We start from the raw sequence: 18,053 nt of genomic DNA on the forward strand, positions 1-18,053 counted from the left end.
CGTTTAAACTCTATGTGTACTACTTTTTATTATTAACAAGTTGGTTGCATTAATAGGTAAGTCACTACAAATACAGCAGTGTTTCTGCTAGAAAGGCATTATAAAGTTCTTTCCTGGACTAAACTCACTCAATCCCTAAAGTATTGAATGTAAAAGAGCTATACTTGCCCAGCAAATAATGATACACTACACTTTCTCAATATCTGTTAATAGAAAATACAAAATATGTACGTTTTAATTTCCAAATAAAGGGAGAAATAATACTGTGTTCTATTACAGATATGGCTGAAGCAGAAGATTCCAAGTTGATTTAAAAAAAATAAACATATATCTCTCTAAGACTAACTTAAGGAATATCATGCAATATAAGTAAAAGCATAAATATTTTAAAATTTTAAAGAAAGCAGTCCTGTTACAAAATTAAATCATATGATGTCATAAATTTAAAGTCTGAAATCATTGATTTAAATAAACTTTAGGACCAGAAACTGCTGGTCCTTTTACAGGATATTAAGAACAAACCAAATACAACAAAGCAAACTCTGGTGACATGGGGAAATATGGCAGATAAATTTATCTAACAGCAACAACACCTCTGACCACAAACAATACTTTAAAATCATGCCTGGAACATAGACACTTATTTGTTTGTGCATGTACTTTCCGGGCACCTTCTTCCTCCTGTTTTCTACCTGCCATCATATCACAAGACAAATTATGGAAAACAGAAGGAAAGACCCCAAAGATTCTCCCCATATCTCACTTTTCTGATTTCCTGCTCTCAGCTGATGGGTCTCATGAGACTCCGTGTATTTGTGCAAAGAGACTGCCTGAGTAAGAAAGTATGTGGTTGAATGAATCAATTTTTTTTATTTGTGTGTGTGCACGCACACACACAGCGGTAGTGGTGGTACAGTGAGACAGACAGTAAAATGTTTTGGGAATATAAAGTCTGATTTTAATATTCAGTTAGTGATCCTAGCATGTTCAGAGGTGGATTTTCTTGGTATCACAGGCTCTAAAGTAAACTTTCCACATAATACGATAATAACTACATTAAAACAAAGCAACATGCATGGGCAATGTGACTGCTTCCTGAGGTGGACATCCCATGTCCACAGAACAGGCACAGCCACAGCAAAAATGGAACTTGTTTTTTAATGACTCTGGGATGTGCTGATTGGTGTGTGTGTCTGTGTGTGCGCGCACATTTGTGCAAGTGTGTATATTATGTGTATTTTGTATTTTATTAAGTTAGTATTTTAAGAAAAGGGCTACCTATAGTAGCTCCCTTGGGACAATCCTATTTACAGCTCCCTTTCTTTGTAGTATACTTTGAACTAATGCATAGCAGCTGAAAATGCTAATACCTTTGGCTGAGGGTTATTTATATTCATGAAAGCAATGTTAGAGATTGAAAACAAATTAGATAGGCTCTAAATTGTATAACTGAGAATTGTATTTCTCTAGGGAGACAGAGGCACAAAAATGTGTTTTTCATCCAGTGTATAAACAGCTAAATCTTAGATACTCCAAAGGAAAACAAAAAGAAAATGCAGACAACTCACACACACACACACATCAATGAACATATGACAATTTATGCCTCACTGAAACCTTTAAAAATGCAAATTAAGATATTTAATTTTTTGATTATCAAAATTAGAAGAGATCTTTTAAAAGAGTAATATTCATTATAAGAAAGGATGCTCTCAAATAGACACTCATATACTGCTGGTGGTCTTATAAATTGGCAGAATCTTTCCTGGAGGATAACCTGGCACCATATATTGAAAACCTTAAACATTTTCACATCCTTTGACTAAGTACTTGAACTACTTAATAAGTACTAGGATTTAGTCTAAGGAAATAATCCAAAAGGACAAAGCCTTATTTATAAGGCAGTTTATCACAGCATTAATCATAATAGAGAAAAATTAGAAACAAAGGAGGATATTTTAGTACATTCCATACTGATGGAATATTTTAAACTTATAAAATTCATGTTTTCCAAGTACATTAAATATAAACTATGTCATATGATCCTAATTTTAAAAAAATAGAAAATTATGTCTATTTTAAAAAGACGTGAGGAAAGCACACCACAGTGCTAATGCTAATTATCTGTGAATGGCAGCAACTTTAATTTTTACTCTATAACTGTATATTTTTTTAAAAATTGTAATATACAGTAAGTTATATTTTACTTTTAGAATACTTAAAATATTTTTAAAATAAATCTTTTCAAAATAATCTAGAACCTTGTTATTCAGTGTGTGATCTGTGGACCAGCAACATCAGCATCACCTCAGGCTTCACCCCTGAGATGAAATCAGAATTGCATTTTAATAAAATCCCCAGGTGATTCATATTCACCAGAACACACACATATCCTTTTATAATTGGAAAGCACAACAAACATTTCAAAAATATCATCACCTATATTATTTACTATTGATGTTATAATACAAACTTAGTGGCGTAAAGGAAAACTCAGTTCGGAATGTGAAGAACTCTGACAACTAAGTGCAGTACATGATCTTGCAGTAGAGGAAAAGTCCAGGAGTGCTACACTGGACATTACTGCCAAACTGACACAACTGGAATATGGATAGTACATTAGATAAAAGTATGGCATCAATGTTAAATTTCTTGCATGTGACAACTGTGTTGTGGTTATATAAGGGAATATTCTATTTCTTAAAGAATGTGTGTGTGTGTGTGTGTGTCTGTGTATTTAAAGGAATAAAAGCGCAAGACTTTGCAACCTACTCTCAAATTTCTCAGAAAAAATGATTACATGCATATAAAACATACGTGTATACACATACACACACGGTGAAAAGCAAAACAGCAACATGCTAAAAATTGGTGAATTTGTGATAACATGGTATAGGAAAATTCTTTGTCCATTCCACAACTGGTTCCAGGACCCCCCACATATATCAAATCCTCAGATGCTCAATTTCTTTATATAAAATGGTATAGTATTTATATATAACCTACACACATCCTCCCATATACTTTAAATCATCTCTAGATTACTTATACCTAATACAATGTAAATGCTATGTCAGTAGTTGCAAGCACGTGGCAAATTCAAGTTTTCCTTTTTAAAACTTTCTGGAATTTATTTTCCAGAATATTTTTGGTCCTTGGTTGAATCCTTGAATTTGCAACCCACAGATACAGAGGGCTGACTGTATTTTCAAGCAAAAAATGCAATTCCAGTTTCTCTCTTATACCAAATAAAGTAGCAAAAACTAAATATTAGACATGTAATTAAACTGTTTACATCTTTTTGATTGCCAAAAGTTGAAGCTGGAAAGCCAAGCAGTCTGAGTTTGTCATTTTCTATTTTCTAGAGTAGTTCTGAGAGATTTTCTTTTCTCTTCCCTTTCCCCCAGCCCCACTCCTGTTTTTTGAGTGATATGTAATAAGACAGAAAGTAGAACCAAGGAATGAGTGTTCTAAGTACCTCCTAAAGCACATTCTGGAATCGAGTTTGAAACCAATCTAAGAAACCATACTATAATTACACTTAAAATATTTGTATGTAAGGCCAGACACTAAAACTCTTAGAGGAAAACATAGGCAGAAAACTCTATGACATGCATCAAAGCAAGACCCTTTTTGACCCACCTCCTAGAATCATGGAAATAAAATAAAAAATAAACGAATAGGACCTAATGAAACTTAAAAACTTTTGCACAGCAAAGGAAACCATAAAGAAGACAAGAAGACAACCCTCAGAATGGGAGAAAATATTTGCCAATGAAGTAACTGGCAAAGGATTAATCTCCAAAATATACAAGCAGCTCATGCAGCTCAATATCAAAAAAGCAAATAACCCAATCCACAAATGGGTGGAAGACCTACATAGACATTTCTCCAAAGAAGACATGCAGATGGCTAATAAGCACATGAAAAGATGCTCAACATCTGTAATCATTAGAGAAATGCAAGTCAAAGCCACAATGAGGTATCACCTCACACTGGTCAGAATAGCCATCATCAAAAAAAAATCTAGAAACAATAAATGCTGGAGAGGGTGAGGAGAAAAGGGAACCCTCCTGCACTGTTGGTGGGAATGCAAATTGGTACAGCCACTATGGAAAACAGTATGGAGGTTCCTTAAAAAACTAAAAATAGAACTACCATATGACCCAGTAATCCCACTACTGAGCATTTACCCTGAGAAAACCATAATCCAAAAAGAAACATGCACTACAATGTTCATTGCAGCACTATTTACAATAGCCAGGACAGGGAAGCAACCTAAATGCCCATCAACAGATGAATGGATAAAGAAGATGTGGCACATATATTCACTGGAATATTACTCAGCCATAAAAAGGAATGAAATTGAGTTATTTGTAGTGAGGTGGATGGACCTAGAGTCTGTCATACAGAGCAGAGTAAGCCAGAAACACAAATACCATATACTAACTCATATATATGGAATCTGATGAATTCAGTGACACGGCAAGAACAGAGATGCAGTTGTAGAAAACCGACTTGAGGACATGGAGTGGGGGTGAAGGGGAAGCTGGGACAAAGCGAGAGAATAGTATTGACATATATACACTACCAAGTATAAAATAGATAGCTAGTGGGAAGCTGCTGCATAACACAGGGGAGATCAACTCAATGATGGGTGATGACTTAGAGGGCTGGGATAGGGAGGGTAGGAAGGAGTCGCTGGAGGGAGGGGATATGGGGATATACACATAAATACAGCTGATTCACTTTGCTGTACAGTAAAAACTGGCACAATTTGTAAAGCAATTATATTCCAATAAAGAGCAAATAAATAAATAAATAAAACTATAAAAAATTTAAGAAAAAAGAATATTAAAAAAAAGCAATTTCCTGTCTAAGGTGAAGCAGATCTAGACTGGCAGCTGTGTATATATCACTAGGCGGAACACTGGGTTTGGAAGAAAGAACTCAGTTAAATCTTGAATGAATTCAAACTCATTAAAAATGTTTTAGGTTATGCAAAGTCAAAATGGAAAAAAATAAAAAATAAATAAAATATTTGTATCAATGAACCTTTATAAATCTGATGTATATAGGAACTACTACTGTTTTCTAAAAAGTATCTAAACAAAAGTTTAAAAAGAGTTTACAAAGGTAACTCAGAATAACAAAGTTACCAGTTTAAATTGGTGATCAAATAGGAATATAAAAGCAAAAAAATCTAGCAACTATATCTCTATGCCAAGCCCATGTGATGTAGGTAGAATGGTCCTCAAAAGATGTCCAGGCCCTAATTGTGGGAAGCTGTGCATATGTTACTCTACATAATAAAAGGGACTGTGCAGATGTAAATAAGGTTACATACATAAAAATAGGGGTATTATCCTGGATTATCTGAGTGGGCCTAATCTAACCACATGAGCTCTTAAAAGTGGAAAACTTTCTCCAGCTGGAGTCAGAGAGATGCAGCAAAGGGGAAAGTGAGAAAGATTCAAAGTATGAAAGGAACTTCACCACCACTGCTAGGGGGCCACATGAACAACCTGAGAAGGAATGCAGGTATCCTCCAAGAGCAAAGACTGGCCCCTGGCTCACAGGCTGACAGAAAAATAGGGACCTCAGTCTCACAAGTGCATGGGACTGAATTCTGTCAGCTGTAGCCAGGATGAGCCTGGAAGCAGATGCTCCCTCAGAGTCCTCAGAGTCCAGTCCAGCCAACATATTGATTTGGGCCCTGTGTGACCAGGTTTAGAGAACCCAGATGAGCCCAGCCAGACTTCCAACCTGTATATCTGTGAGAAAAACTGATGTTGTTATAAGCCACTAAATTTGTGGTAATTTGTCATGGCTGCAATAGAAAACTAATACTCAAATATTTTCTTAAATTATATTTCATTCTAGATATTTTAATTAATCAAGACAAATTTAAAACTTTGATGATTTTAATATAGTTCTAGCTTTTTAATTCCTCATCAATTTTGTCACTAAAAGGAAACAAAATGTTTGAGTGACTAGATCCTGAGTGCTGTAGAATGCCAATATTTAATTCATAAATTAATGTTTTGCTTTAGAAAATGTTTTTAAAAAGCCATTTTCTCTAGAAAGTTTTACATGAAAATTAGGACTCAACTGAAGGCAATTCAGTATGAGGGTCTATATGTGCCATGTAGACCTAAGTGTTTCTGACATATTAATTCATCACACGTATTATCAGCTGGTGCTTAAAGGGTTTGGGGGCCAGGAGTAGGGTAATGCTAGAATGCGGCATGAGCTCATTTCTCTGCAGTATTCACGTTAAGATTATTTCTCATCTTCTGAAATAGTTTCCATTGGTAATAGAAGAGCAGCAGGAATGAAAACAGTTGAGTGAATTCCTGGCAATTCTCCAAGGTAAGAAAGTTAAACAGGCTAAAAAAGAGCCAACCTAAGGAAGGAACTTATCTTTTTAGCAGAATGCTATGAAAGCTTTTGGTGGTTTTTTTGTAACAAGCAGATACTTTTAGAATATAATGTGTCATAGAAGATAACTGACAGGTACTGATCAAGTTGGGGGGAAAATCAGCTAGAGTAACTTGTACTGATTTATCACTACTTTGTAACTGTGTGTGTACTTCAGCATACAACCCTCTCGATTAGCCTTTATCTTTTAAGAACTCTTGCATTTACTGTGAAGATTTATAAGGGCTGAACAGTCTAGGACAGTGCTTTTCACACTTCTAGTGTGACGGATCAGTTTCTATCTTTTTAAAATTTCTTATCAGTTGTGAGTCAGTAATTTTATAAAATGTAATAAAACTGTATTATTAGAAAAACCAAACAAAAACCCAAGACATACAAGTTTCTTAAATGGCAGTGCTTGCTAGCATAAACGGGTACTAAACCATGTTTAATGAATAACTCTACTGAATGCAATTTAATATGAGGGTCTATATATGCCAAGTAGTTGGTCCACAAATGAATATGTCTTCATTGGAAAAGTGACTGTATCTGGTTATGTTACCGAATATATCTGATGAGGGCAGTAACCTCAGACACCTCATAATCAAAAAACCTAAATATTTTATGAGGCTCTAGGAACACATGACACCTTCATTTTAGAAAATAACACAGCAAGGTAAATTAGCAGTATTAAAGGACTAAATAATGTCTAATTATTTTTTTCTGTGATTTTGCCTTTTGTCCTAAACCCTAACTACACCCAAACACAGGTCAGGAATGAATATAAAGGATGATGCAAAAGTCTAATAAATGCTTAAAGATGAGCACCAGACTCCATGTTACAGAGTACAATTTCTCTAGAGTACATCTCTAAAGTTTTAATTTGCACTTATTTTTATGTAGAGAATTTTTAAGTGTAATAATGTATACTCACATATAGCTTAGGATTCTTTAAATATATTAAATTACACTTAAATATATACTTTATATTTATATATTATATGTTATATAATTATATATTTAAATCATATATTCCATAAGTACCTATATTTCAGGGTAAAGTGAGAAAAGCATTTAATCCTTTCGCACACACAGCATTTATATTTAGTCTCATATCGTCCACAAAGCCACTAACTGCTTCCTCCTCACAGAAGGAAATGTAGCTTCCTAATGCAATCTGCATTGATGACAGCAGAGGGCACTGTCACATGAGGTGGCCATTTTTCATTGTGTACGAGAATCCTCCCCGGTTAGTAAGTACTGTACTAGTTTTCAGAGACTGAGATCTCTGTAAATTGTCTTATACACCAAAACTATTTTAAAATCTTGATTTATGTGAATACAAAGTGATACATTTCAACTTATAAATTTAAACCCAAGTCATAAATTTAAAAATTAAGAAAATAAACATATCAATAAATGTTATTTTGCTGGAAATAGCTTACTGAATCTTTCCTCATATTATTTCTATTAGTATATGATGCCATTTATATGAAGTTTAAAAAGAAAAAAAAATAGAATACGTTGGTTATAGAACAGTTACCTTATAAAACTACAAAGGAAAATAAGAAAGTAATTATAAAATTCAGGGTAGTTGTTTCCTGTCGATGGAAATGAAGGGGCTATGACTTGGAAGGTGAATGTGGGGGGGTTCAGGAGAGCTGGTAATGTTTCAATTCTTGACCTATAATATCGTTACATAGGCTCCTATTTTGTATCAAGTCATGAAACTGAACATTTATGTTTTAGACACACAAAACCAAAACATAGAAGGCCTTATCACCACTGCATCATTCCGAGAAAGTACAGCTATCCAATACTAAAAAGAATTCTAGAAATTGAAGGGTTAATTGGTCCCAAATAATTTTCACTTCATTAAATTCCCTAATCAGCCCAAAATCTCCACAAAGTTACTACATATCACAGTAAAGACAGGAAATGGATCTCAGAAAGCCTCTTGTTATTAGTAAGAGGAAGACCTAAGCAGTCTCTTTCTCTACTCTCCTTTTTTCTTTACGTCTTCGAGTTTTCTAAGTTCTTTACTTTTCTTGGATAATTCTTGTGAATCTTAAAGTTTCATATATTTTCTTCGTTTCCCTCCCCAGGGACTTTGCTAATGTGGATTTGATTTATTCAAAATCATTTTGTTTTGTTAACTTTTTGAAATGCACAGTAATGAAGTAATTATGGAGTTATACTAGGCTGACTAAAATTATCTACTTTAATGACTGGCAAAAAGAAAATGCTCGCTAATTGATTATCCAGTTTAAGAATAAATAAAATATTTATATTCAGGCAAAAAATAAATTTGAACATATGTTAACTATATTTGTGCAAGGAGTTATACAATTTTTACCCTACCTGAAATCACATGCTGTGGTAACTTCTGCTCCTCCACCCAAAGCCCAACCTTGAACCAGTGCCACACTTATTAAAGGAAGTCTGTATATTAAAGGAAAAAGGAAAAATGGATGTCAATATTTTCAATTTCGATATTAATTTACAAATACTTTAAAAAGCTTAAGATGCAGCAGAAACAAAATTACTGAACTATGTTTATAAAAACAATCACACCTCAAAGTATAGTAGACCATCAGCCTATGTATCATGAGGAGCAAAACAGTATAATAATGAAGATACAATAATCCACACTAAATGCTATGTAAGTTTATTAAAATGCCTCCCCAAATCGTTATATATTTTTAAACTACAGACATTAACTTTCTTCCAAATAAATGGATGTTTTCATACAATGCAGGCACACTGCATTTTATTGCACTTCACTTTATTGTGCTGGATTAGGCTTTGGTTAACAGCTGGCCAAGCTGTGAATGCAAAGGCAAAGTTCTTGAAGGAAATTAAAAGGGCTACTCCAGTGAACACGTGAATGATAAGAAAGCAAAACAACCTTATTGCTGATAGGAAGAAAGTTTTATTGGTCTAGATAGAAGATCAAATCAGCCACTTTTCCTTAAGCCAAAGCCTAATTCAGAGCAAGGCCCTAACTCTCTTCAATTCTATGAAGGCTGAGAGAGGTGAGGAAGATACAGAAGAAAAGTCTGACATTAGCAAAGGCTGGTTCATGAGGCTTCAGGAAAGAAGCTGTGTCCATTACCCAAATGTGCCTGGTGAACAGCAAGTGCTGATATAGAAGCTGCAGCAAGTTATCCAGAAGAGCTAACTGAGATAATTCAGGAAGATGGCTACACCAAAAAACAGATTTTCAATGTAGACAAGACAACCTTACCTTAGAAGAAGATGCCATCTAGGTCATTCATGGCTAGAGAGAAGTCAATGCCTGGCTTCAAAGTTTCAAAGGACAGGCTGACTCTCTTGTTAGGGGCTAATGAAGCTGGTTACTAGTTGAAGCTAATGTTTATTTACCATTCTGAAAATCCTAGGGCTCTTAAGAATTATGTTCAATCTACTCTGTGCTCTATAAATGGAACAACAAAGCCTGCGTGACAGCACATCTATTTACAACATGTTTTACCGAATATTTTAAGCCCACTGCTAATTTAGTGCTCAGAAAAAAAAGAGTCCTTTCAAACTATTATTGCCCATTGACAATGCACCTGGTCACCCAAGAGCTCTGATGAAGGTGTACAATGAAATTAATGCTGTTTTCATGCCTGCTAACACAACATCCATTCTGCAGCCTGTGAATCAAGTAGTAATTTTGACTTTAAAGTCTCATTATTTAAGAAATACATTTCATAAGGCTATAGCTGCCATAAACAGTGATTCCTCTGATGGATCTGGGCAAAGTCAACTGAAAACCTTCTAGAAAGGATTCATCATTCTAGATGCCACTAAGAACATTTGTGATTTATGGGAAGAGGTCAAAATATCAACATTAACAGGAGTTTCGAAGAAGTTGATTCTAAATCTCTTGGATGACTTTGAGGGGTTTAAAACATCAGTGGACAGAGCAAGAGAACTAGAATTGGAGCCTGAATATGTGACTGAGTCGCTACAATCTCATGATAAACTTTAACAGATGAGGCATTGCTTCTCACGGATGAGCAAAGCACTGTATGTTACAGAGAAATCATTCATGAAAGGAAGAGTCAGTTGATGCAGCAAACTCTGTTGTTGTCTTATTTTAAGAAATTGCCACAGCCAACCCAGCCTTCAGCAACCACCACCATGATGAGTCAGCAGCCGTCAACACTGAGACCTCAAGACCCTCCATCAGCAAAAAGATTATGATTCACTGAAGGCTCAGATGATGGTTAGCATTTTTTAGCAATAAAGTATTTTTAAATTAGGTATGTACATTTTTTTAGACATAACGCTATCGCATACTTAGATGTATCGCATAATAGACTACAGTAGAGTGTAAACATACCTTTTGTATGCACTGGGAAACCAAAAAAATTCCTGTGACTTGCTTTATTTCGATACTACTTTATTGCGGTGGTCTGGAACCCAACCCGCAATATCTCTGAGGTAGCCTGTATGCGGCTCCTGGAACTTCTCAGCAGCTTGGCAATGGGAATAATTCAATATGATACTATCTTAGTCCATTTTTATTGACATCTAATTACAGATGGGAAAATTAAGGCTGCATCCAAAAAGAAGAAATGTGGCAAAGAAGACTGAGCTCCAGAACTGTTACTTGAAGGTTCCTATCAAAAATCTTTTCATTACTCACTGAAATGATCCAGAGACTGATCCCATATAAATGACGGGTCTGAAGTAAAAATAGGTCTTCACCTTTTGTGCTTGCAAAGACCCACTTTGCAGAAGTGTGTATTCAAAGGCGAATTTAAAATGTTTTGAAAGTATAGAATTTTTTGTAGGTCTAACGAAAATGAAAAGTTACAGGTCTAAAGTAATTGCAAATTTCTTAACACACACTGCTTCCAAATAAAAAGGATTCTTTAAAAAAAAATTTAAGATTTACTTAAAAGTCAAATGTAATAGGGAGAAGCAGGTGAACAGGAGCTAAGACAATGAAGAAAGTATTTTAGAATAGGAATGTTGATTCCACTTTTCTTTCTAGACTCTCACATACAAAGAGTACCAAAACTATGGTGATGTCCAATTAATAAGTATGTTACATAAATATGAATTTCCTTAGTTTTCATGATTTTAAATTGTTTACATACAGAATATGGAAGTAGAAGGCTAATCAGCCCAATCATGTCATAGTTTGTAACCCCAAAAGCATAATGACAGGCCCCAAGTTTTCTCCCTTTTCTTCCTCATCTAAGTGCAAAGTGAATTCATCTTCCTCACGAATCTGTAAAAGCCTTCTCCAACTGGTAACTATTTTTCTCTCTCCTTTTGGATACAGACCACTTCACTATACATTCTACTAATTTTGAGTATTAGGTAATCTTTGTGTGTCATCTCTTGACCAGTGTCTACTCTGCTCTAGTATCAGTATTTAACTTTCCCATGCCTATACCTAAATATAGCCAACTTATACCTAATATAAGCTCTTTAGGGAAAAGTGCTATGTCTTTAATTCTTCTTATCTCTCATCTCTTATTTTTTAAACACTTGTATGCACTGCACTAACATTTAGTTATATGACTATCCTTGATGGCACAAATAGTTCATCATTAGAATAAATATGATTAGGAAATCAGTGACTTTTTTTACTGCAAAGCACAGAATAATGAAGAGCTATTTTTGATTTTTTAGCAATTGTATTTTTAAAACAAAGATACATTACCTCCTAAGTCTTGTTAAGGTGTTTTGCATGAACATGCATATGGCCATTCCATCCTTTAAATAAGAACAAACACAAAGATACAATGCAAATATATTATATAAGACATTTTTAAAAAACACTTTCAGGATTTAGAAAGTAATAAAGCCAAAAATATACCAAACTTTTTAAAATGAGGTTTTCATTTAAAACTCTCTGAAGCTGTCTGAAATGCAAATGACACAGTATTTGATTGTGTTGATCTTCTAGGGTTCCTCGAGCTCAGCTTTGTATAAGGTATTAATTAGCAAAGACTTAGGTGTGAGAGTCAGGTCATATACCCTAGAAAAGTGTAAATTTCTACTCAAGGTAATTTCGGGGGAAGAGGCATAAGACACACCCACCTATTATCCCAAACTCTGAGCCCCAAAGAATACAAACATATAAAAAACAAATTTCTTAATAGTAGTGTAAACTCATTGCCTCTTCTTCTTTCCCTCGTATACTTTCTTCAACTTAGTATAATCTGGTCTTAACCTTCTCTCAAAAGACTCTCCTCAAAGGTTTCTAATAATCTCCTATTTGTTAAATTAAATGGCTTTTCCTTATCCTCATCTTCTTCTGTGTCTCCAAAACATATACCATCTTGCTCTGATCAGTTTCTTCAGTTTGATATTCTCAGTTTCTAGCAACTAAACCTCTTCCTATTTCGATTGTTATTTTCCAGTTTTCTTCTTTGTCTCTTTTTATTCAGCTAAATGCATATTACCAAAAATCCAATCCATGATTTTCTTTCCTTTATCTACAATTTCTCCCTTGGAATTCCCATTGCTTCAACGACTGTTTCATGTAGAGTCCCAAACCTGCTAGAAATTTCACATCCTGCCAATACTTCAAATTCTGCATGGCAAAACCAACTGGCTGTGAAACAGCTGAGTTTTAATCCTAGTGTTGCCACGTAATAATAACATAAACTTGAGCAAGTCATAACTACGAACTTCGGTTTTCTCATTCATAAGGAAGGAATGAAAAATTTTAAAAACCTGCTCTATTTGATACACAGAGAGGTTAAGTATCCAAGGAGACACACGTACTGACAAAGCAAAAGACTTTACTAGGAAGGGGCACCCGGGCGGAGAAGAGCAGTGTATAGGAACCCAGGAGAACTGCTCTGCCACGTGGCTCACAGTCTCAGGTTTTATGGTAATAGGGTTAGCTTTCCAGGTTGTCTCTGGCCAGTCATCTTGCTTGTGCCCGTATTTAGGCCAATTTCTGGCAATGTGTACATTTCTCAGTCAAGATGGTTTCCAGGGCAAGGGTTTCCAGGAGGCTGGCAGGACATATTTTGGGCTCTTCCCTTGTTTTGGCCCCTCCCAAATTCTTCCGGCTGGTCTGGAGATAGCTTGTCAGTTCTGTGTTCCTTATTGGGACCTCCTGTTGTGAGATAATGCCGTTCAAGCAGTTATTATCCTGCCCGGCCAGGGCAGATGATTTCAGTCAGTGGTTCCCTAACAGTTCTAGGATAAGATATGTTTACAGGCTGGGCATTTTTCCACTCAGGATAAATATGGCTTAGAGTGCACATAATGTTGATAGTTCCCTTTGGCACTCAGGCTGGACATCGTATGTCTCATCTTTGTTATACTAGGAAGAGCTGGAAGAGGAGGACTGGGTCTCTGGGTATCATACAGATAGGATGGAAGTATCCCCTTCTGCAGCACCTCTCAAAACCTTTCTTAAGTTTAAATTCTGAGCTCCCAACTTTCACTCTTCAGAGCAGGTTAGGTATCTTGCCTCTCTGTGTCTCCTTGGACAATTAACTTTTGAGGTTAGACAAGAGTCCACTCTTGGGCCCTGGAAGGGGTCTCCCTTCCAGTAACAGAACCATAAATGAGCCTCTTTTTTTCCCCTAAGTGTTTGTTGTATGAATTTATTAATTTCCTCAAAATACATGGAAGGGTCTCAAGAAATTATAATAGCTTGTCTACAAATCAATAAGGCTACAATGTAACTGTACAACAGTTGTAGCAAAAGCAAAGAAGTTAGATGAGAACTTTGAGGTCACGGTGGAAATTTAGGTGACAGAGAAATAGGGGGCAACAGATTGGCAGAAAAGTGACAAGGGAGGTCAGTAGACAAACGAGGATATTATCTTCAAGTTAGATTAAGAGTATAAAAGTTTCTAATATGCCAGACTTTTCCTTGAGGCATTAAACTCATTCACTTCAGAGTAAGCAGGTTTCTATTTCCCCATATCTAGAAGCTTCTAATTGGATTTTATTTCTGCCCTCTGAAAAAAGACTTCTTGTAGTCTTCAGAAGATCTGTAGCATCAACTCAAATCTTACAAATGAGTTAATACTTATATTAGACTTTTTTCCGATAACTTTTCAGGCCTAATGCCTGTGTTATGCTAATGCATCTCCCCGCCTGCACCTTCTCAACCAAGGATTAACTGCCTAATAGGAATAATTAGAGCTCTTTTCCTGCTCATTAAACAAAGGGTACCAAAATGAAACCAACCTCTTAAGAGACCAGGTACATAAAGAAAAAAGAAACTGGAATGATAGATAAGCAAATATGATGCTGAAGACTGTTGACACTATTATGAGTACATGAGAGTTTCAACGTATCAGTCTGAGAAATAAAATACTGCGTGTCATATCAGTAAACAAAGGATGCAGCAGCCACCAGTGATTGCAGCCACCCCCGATGGTGAGCCCTGAGGGAACTCAGGATGGAAACAAGGAATGCCCACCATCTAGCAGGCATCAGACTGCAGCCACCCGCAACAGTGCAGCTTGAGGAAACTCAAGATGAGAAAACACAGAATACTGGCTCCAGACAGCTGAGATGCATATTAAAGGAATGATTTTAGTGAGCCCAGACTCTTGCATCTTCCCATACACAGAAAAGTACCAAATTCCTTAACTTCAAATATCTGGCTTGCTTTAATTAACAATGACCTTCTGACCTTCCAACTACCTGCCCTTTGTTGAAAATACTCCTATATAGCCTGGCTCCCTTTCACCTACTTGGAGCGGTTTCTCAGGGTGCAGATGCTGTCTCCCTGGCTTGAAGTCCTAAGAATGTCTGCCAAATAAAACATAATTCTCAACTTTTAGGTTGTGCATTTTTTTTCAACTGACAAGTCTACTTTTGTTTACACTTGGTAGTTTTCATTAATAAAATATTTCTCAAAACTCTGAAAAAATAGTGGCAAAAAATTAACATAATTATCTTTTTTTAAAAAAAGTCACTTAATAATCACTTTCAAGTATCTTATAATTAGAAAGGAAAGTAATCCTATTACAAAAATCATCATCTATTCTACTTATCTCATCATCCTCAGAAGAGCAAATTCACCAAATAAGCAGATGCAATGAAGCATCTGCAACAACAAAGAGTAAGTATATTAGATAAAGAAGAGCTTTGTTGAGGGAAAGGCTGTTTATAACTTAGAGTCACGTTAAGCATCTCAGAATCTCTCAGCTGTGAGGGACAGATGCATTTATATGTGCAGCTGCAATTCATAAACACATATGAGCCTCAAAAGTCCCAAGGCCATTTAAAATTTCAATTTTGCACATTTATAGTCACTTCTCAGGCACACAGGAATATGCTCTATATGAGAAATGGAAACAGTTATCAGGAACTTCATGTAAACTTCCAGTTCTTGTTAATTTTAAAATCATCATGCAACAAATACACCATACTTTATATACATATTACTGTGTTTCTTAATATTATCCATAAAAAGAATTTACTCAAATTGTTTATTTCCATGCTGCATATTTCCTATAACTATGACTAAGGAGATTTCATAAAAGCACAGTAAAGGATCCATCTACATAAGAAAATGCTTTAAATAAAATAAGGTATTTAAATACCAATCTAGGCTTGAAGCATACATATTGTAAATCAGAATCACAATCCCAGATTTTTTTTTTTAATGTGACTGGCAGATGTGTGTAACTACAAGGGATGGATACCCGCTATTTAAGCACTGGGGTCATACCACCCGAGTTCTCAACTGTTGATCAAAAGTCAATCTTACTCTACTGCAGGCATTCAGGACAGCAGATTACTTGGAGAATGGCCTTACTGGAAAGAATAAACTTTATTAAGTGATCCCTTATCTGAAGACTGAATAAAAATTATACATATTTTCCTACATGATTTACATCAGACCCACTATATATGTGTGAAACAATTAGCATGTTTACACTTTTAGTTTTTACATATAAGGGGAAAAAAATCCTGGCCACGTGATCTAAAGAGACAGAAACAATCTTCTAACTAGAAGAAAGCAAAATAACCTTTCACATTTTTAGGGATGTTTTCCTATCTGACTGTAAGGTTAGGCCACTCAAGGTGGTTGTTCTCTGGCTCTCTGTACATCCCCTGCTCCACCAGTGCCTGCTTCACCTACACCCTACTCACATGACTGACCTTCTTACATACCTGCCCCAGGCCCCAGCTAGTGACTGTTCTTATCAAAGGGGTGGTGAGGGGCATGACCCTCTGCTAGTTTCCCTGGTAACCAATGAGCCAGTCTGAGGTTAATTCCCCTTATAATTGGCAATCTCCCTTTTTCCTTGGAGCAAAGACTGTCCTGCCCTCTCCTGCCTGCCATCTTCTGCAGACTGAGGTATTGCTCCAGGACCTTCCTTCAGACATGTAAGCTCCCCCTTACCCACTGAACCACTGATGTCTCTGTCACTGACTCTCAGCTCTTTCTTCGGTCTTACAGCTGGGCAAGTACAGGCCTTGAAGGCCTGCAGGGTGTAGCCCAACACTGACTTACATTAGACACACAATAATCTATTATCTCATTCTATCTTTACAGTGTCTTCTTTGAACAAAGTAAGATGCCTAGCAATACAATCATTCTAGAGATGAAAAATTATAATCAAATGACTTGCAGGTCACGTAGTTAATTATTAGTAAAGCTTGGGCAAGAATTCATATATTCAGAATCCCAGCTTAGTGCTCTTGATACAGAGTAAAGGGACAAAGTAGGTGATTAAATAGTTAATCCCACTAGGGGATTGTAAGTAAAGACAAAGTATGAGAGACTCCTGTAAATTAATGATCACTCAAAAAAGCAGGTTTGCTTCACCACAAAACCAAGCAGGCTTGCTCAGCAGCAAAACCATGCAGCAAAAGCATGAGACATGCCCCCAAAACAATAAAATAATGGTGGAATGAGACCCACATCCTGCCCAGTGAGATAAGTAAGTTAATGATTTTTAGGACATGCTTCTTCACACACACTAAAAACAAAAATATAAGGAAAAGGTGACATTATACTGAAACCTGAGATGATTTACCATAGTTTAGTATATGTTACCACCTTTTTGCTCATTTTCGTTGCACCATGATAGTCCCAGTTTGACCATGTAGGGACAAGAAAAATCCCCTACCCAACATGGAGGAGGAACTGATGCTGGAAGCCTGACATCTGCTCAAGAATGAGGAAGAAAGTGGTCTTCTCCCTCCCCACTTTTCCTTCAATTATAAAACTGTAGCCTACCAAGTTCTCAGGGTGGCACCCTCCTGCCAGCCCGCTTGTAAACCTCACAAGCATCCTATTCTAAGAAATCACTTCTTATCTATCACTTTGCCTCTCACAGAATTCTTTCTGCACTGAGACATAAAGAACTTGAGCTCTTTGGAGCCCCCCTACCCTGAAACCCATTTCTGCAGTTTCACACTAACCATTCAGAGGCATTACAAACTTAAGGCTAGTGCTGCTACAAATTATGGATCATCATGGATATTGTTTATTAATATCAAGATCTTTGAAATCAAAATAACAGCTACCAAAAATACAACCCAGCACACAGAAAGAAATCTTTATTATTCAGGGATAAATTTATGGCCTTAAATGCCTTCAATACTAAATATGGAAAATGAAGAAACAGAGGAAGCAAGTATTCTCCTTAAGAAAAAGAACAACACAAGAAACC

General features: G+C 36.0%; 1 protein-coding gene across 8 annotated transcripts in view; it reads right to left on the bottom strand.

Annotated features, from left to right (window-relative positions):
• Window positions 1–18,053, bottom strand: part of ECHDC1 (ethylmalonyl-CoA decarboxylase 1) — a 44,921-nt gene that overhangs the window by 4,410 nt on the left and 22,458 nt on the right. For 7 of the 8 annotated variants that reach the window (XM_057740371.1, XM_057740375.1, XM_057740372.1 and 4 more), the window contains 2 exons: window positions 12,107–12,159; window positions 8,782–8,862 (listed from right to left, as the gene is read on the bottom strand). In XM_057740371.1, the coding sequence (XP_057596354.1) occupies window positions 8,782–8,862; window positions 12,107–12,159 (134 nt within the window). The remainder of the gene's footprint in view (window positions 1–8,781; window positions 8,863–12,106; window positions 12,160–18,053) is intronic. The other variant, XM_057740377.1, reaches the window with a different exon arrangement.

The sequence above is a fragment of the Hippopotamus amphibius genome, chromosome 6 (genome assembly GCF_030028045.1).
Source record: "Hippopotamus amphibius kiboko isolate mHipAmp2 chromosome 6, mHipAmp2.hap2, whole genome shotgun sequence".
In the NCBI taxonomy this organism is placed as follows: Eukaryota; Metazoa; Chordata; class Mammalia; order Artiodactyla; family Hippopotamidae; genus Hippopotamus; species Hippopotamus amphibius.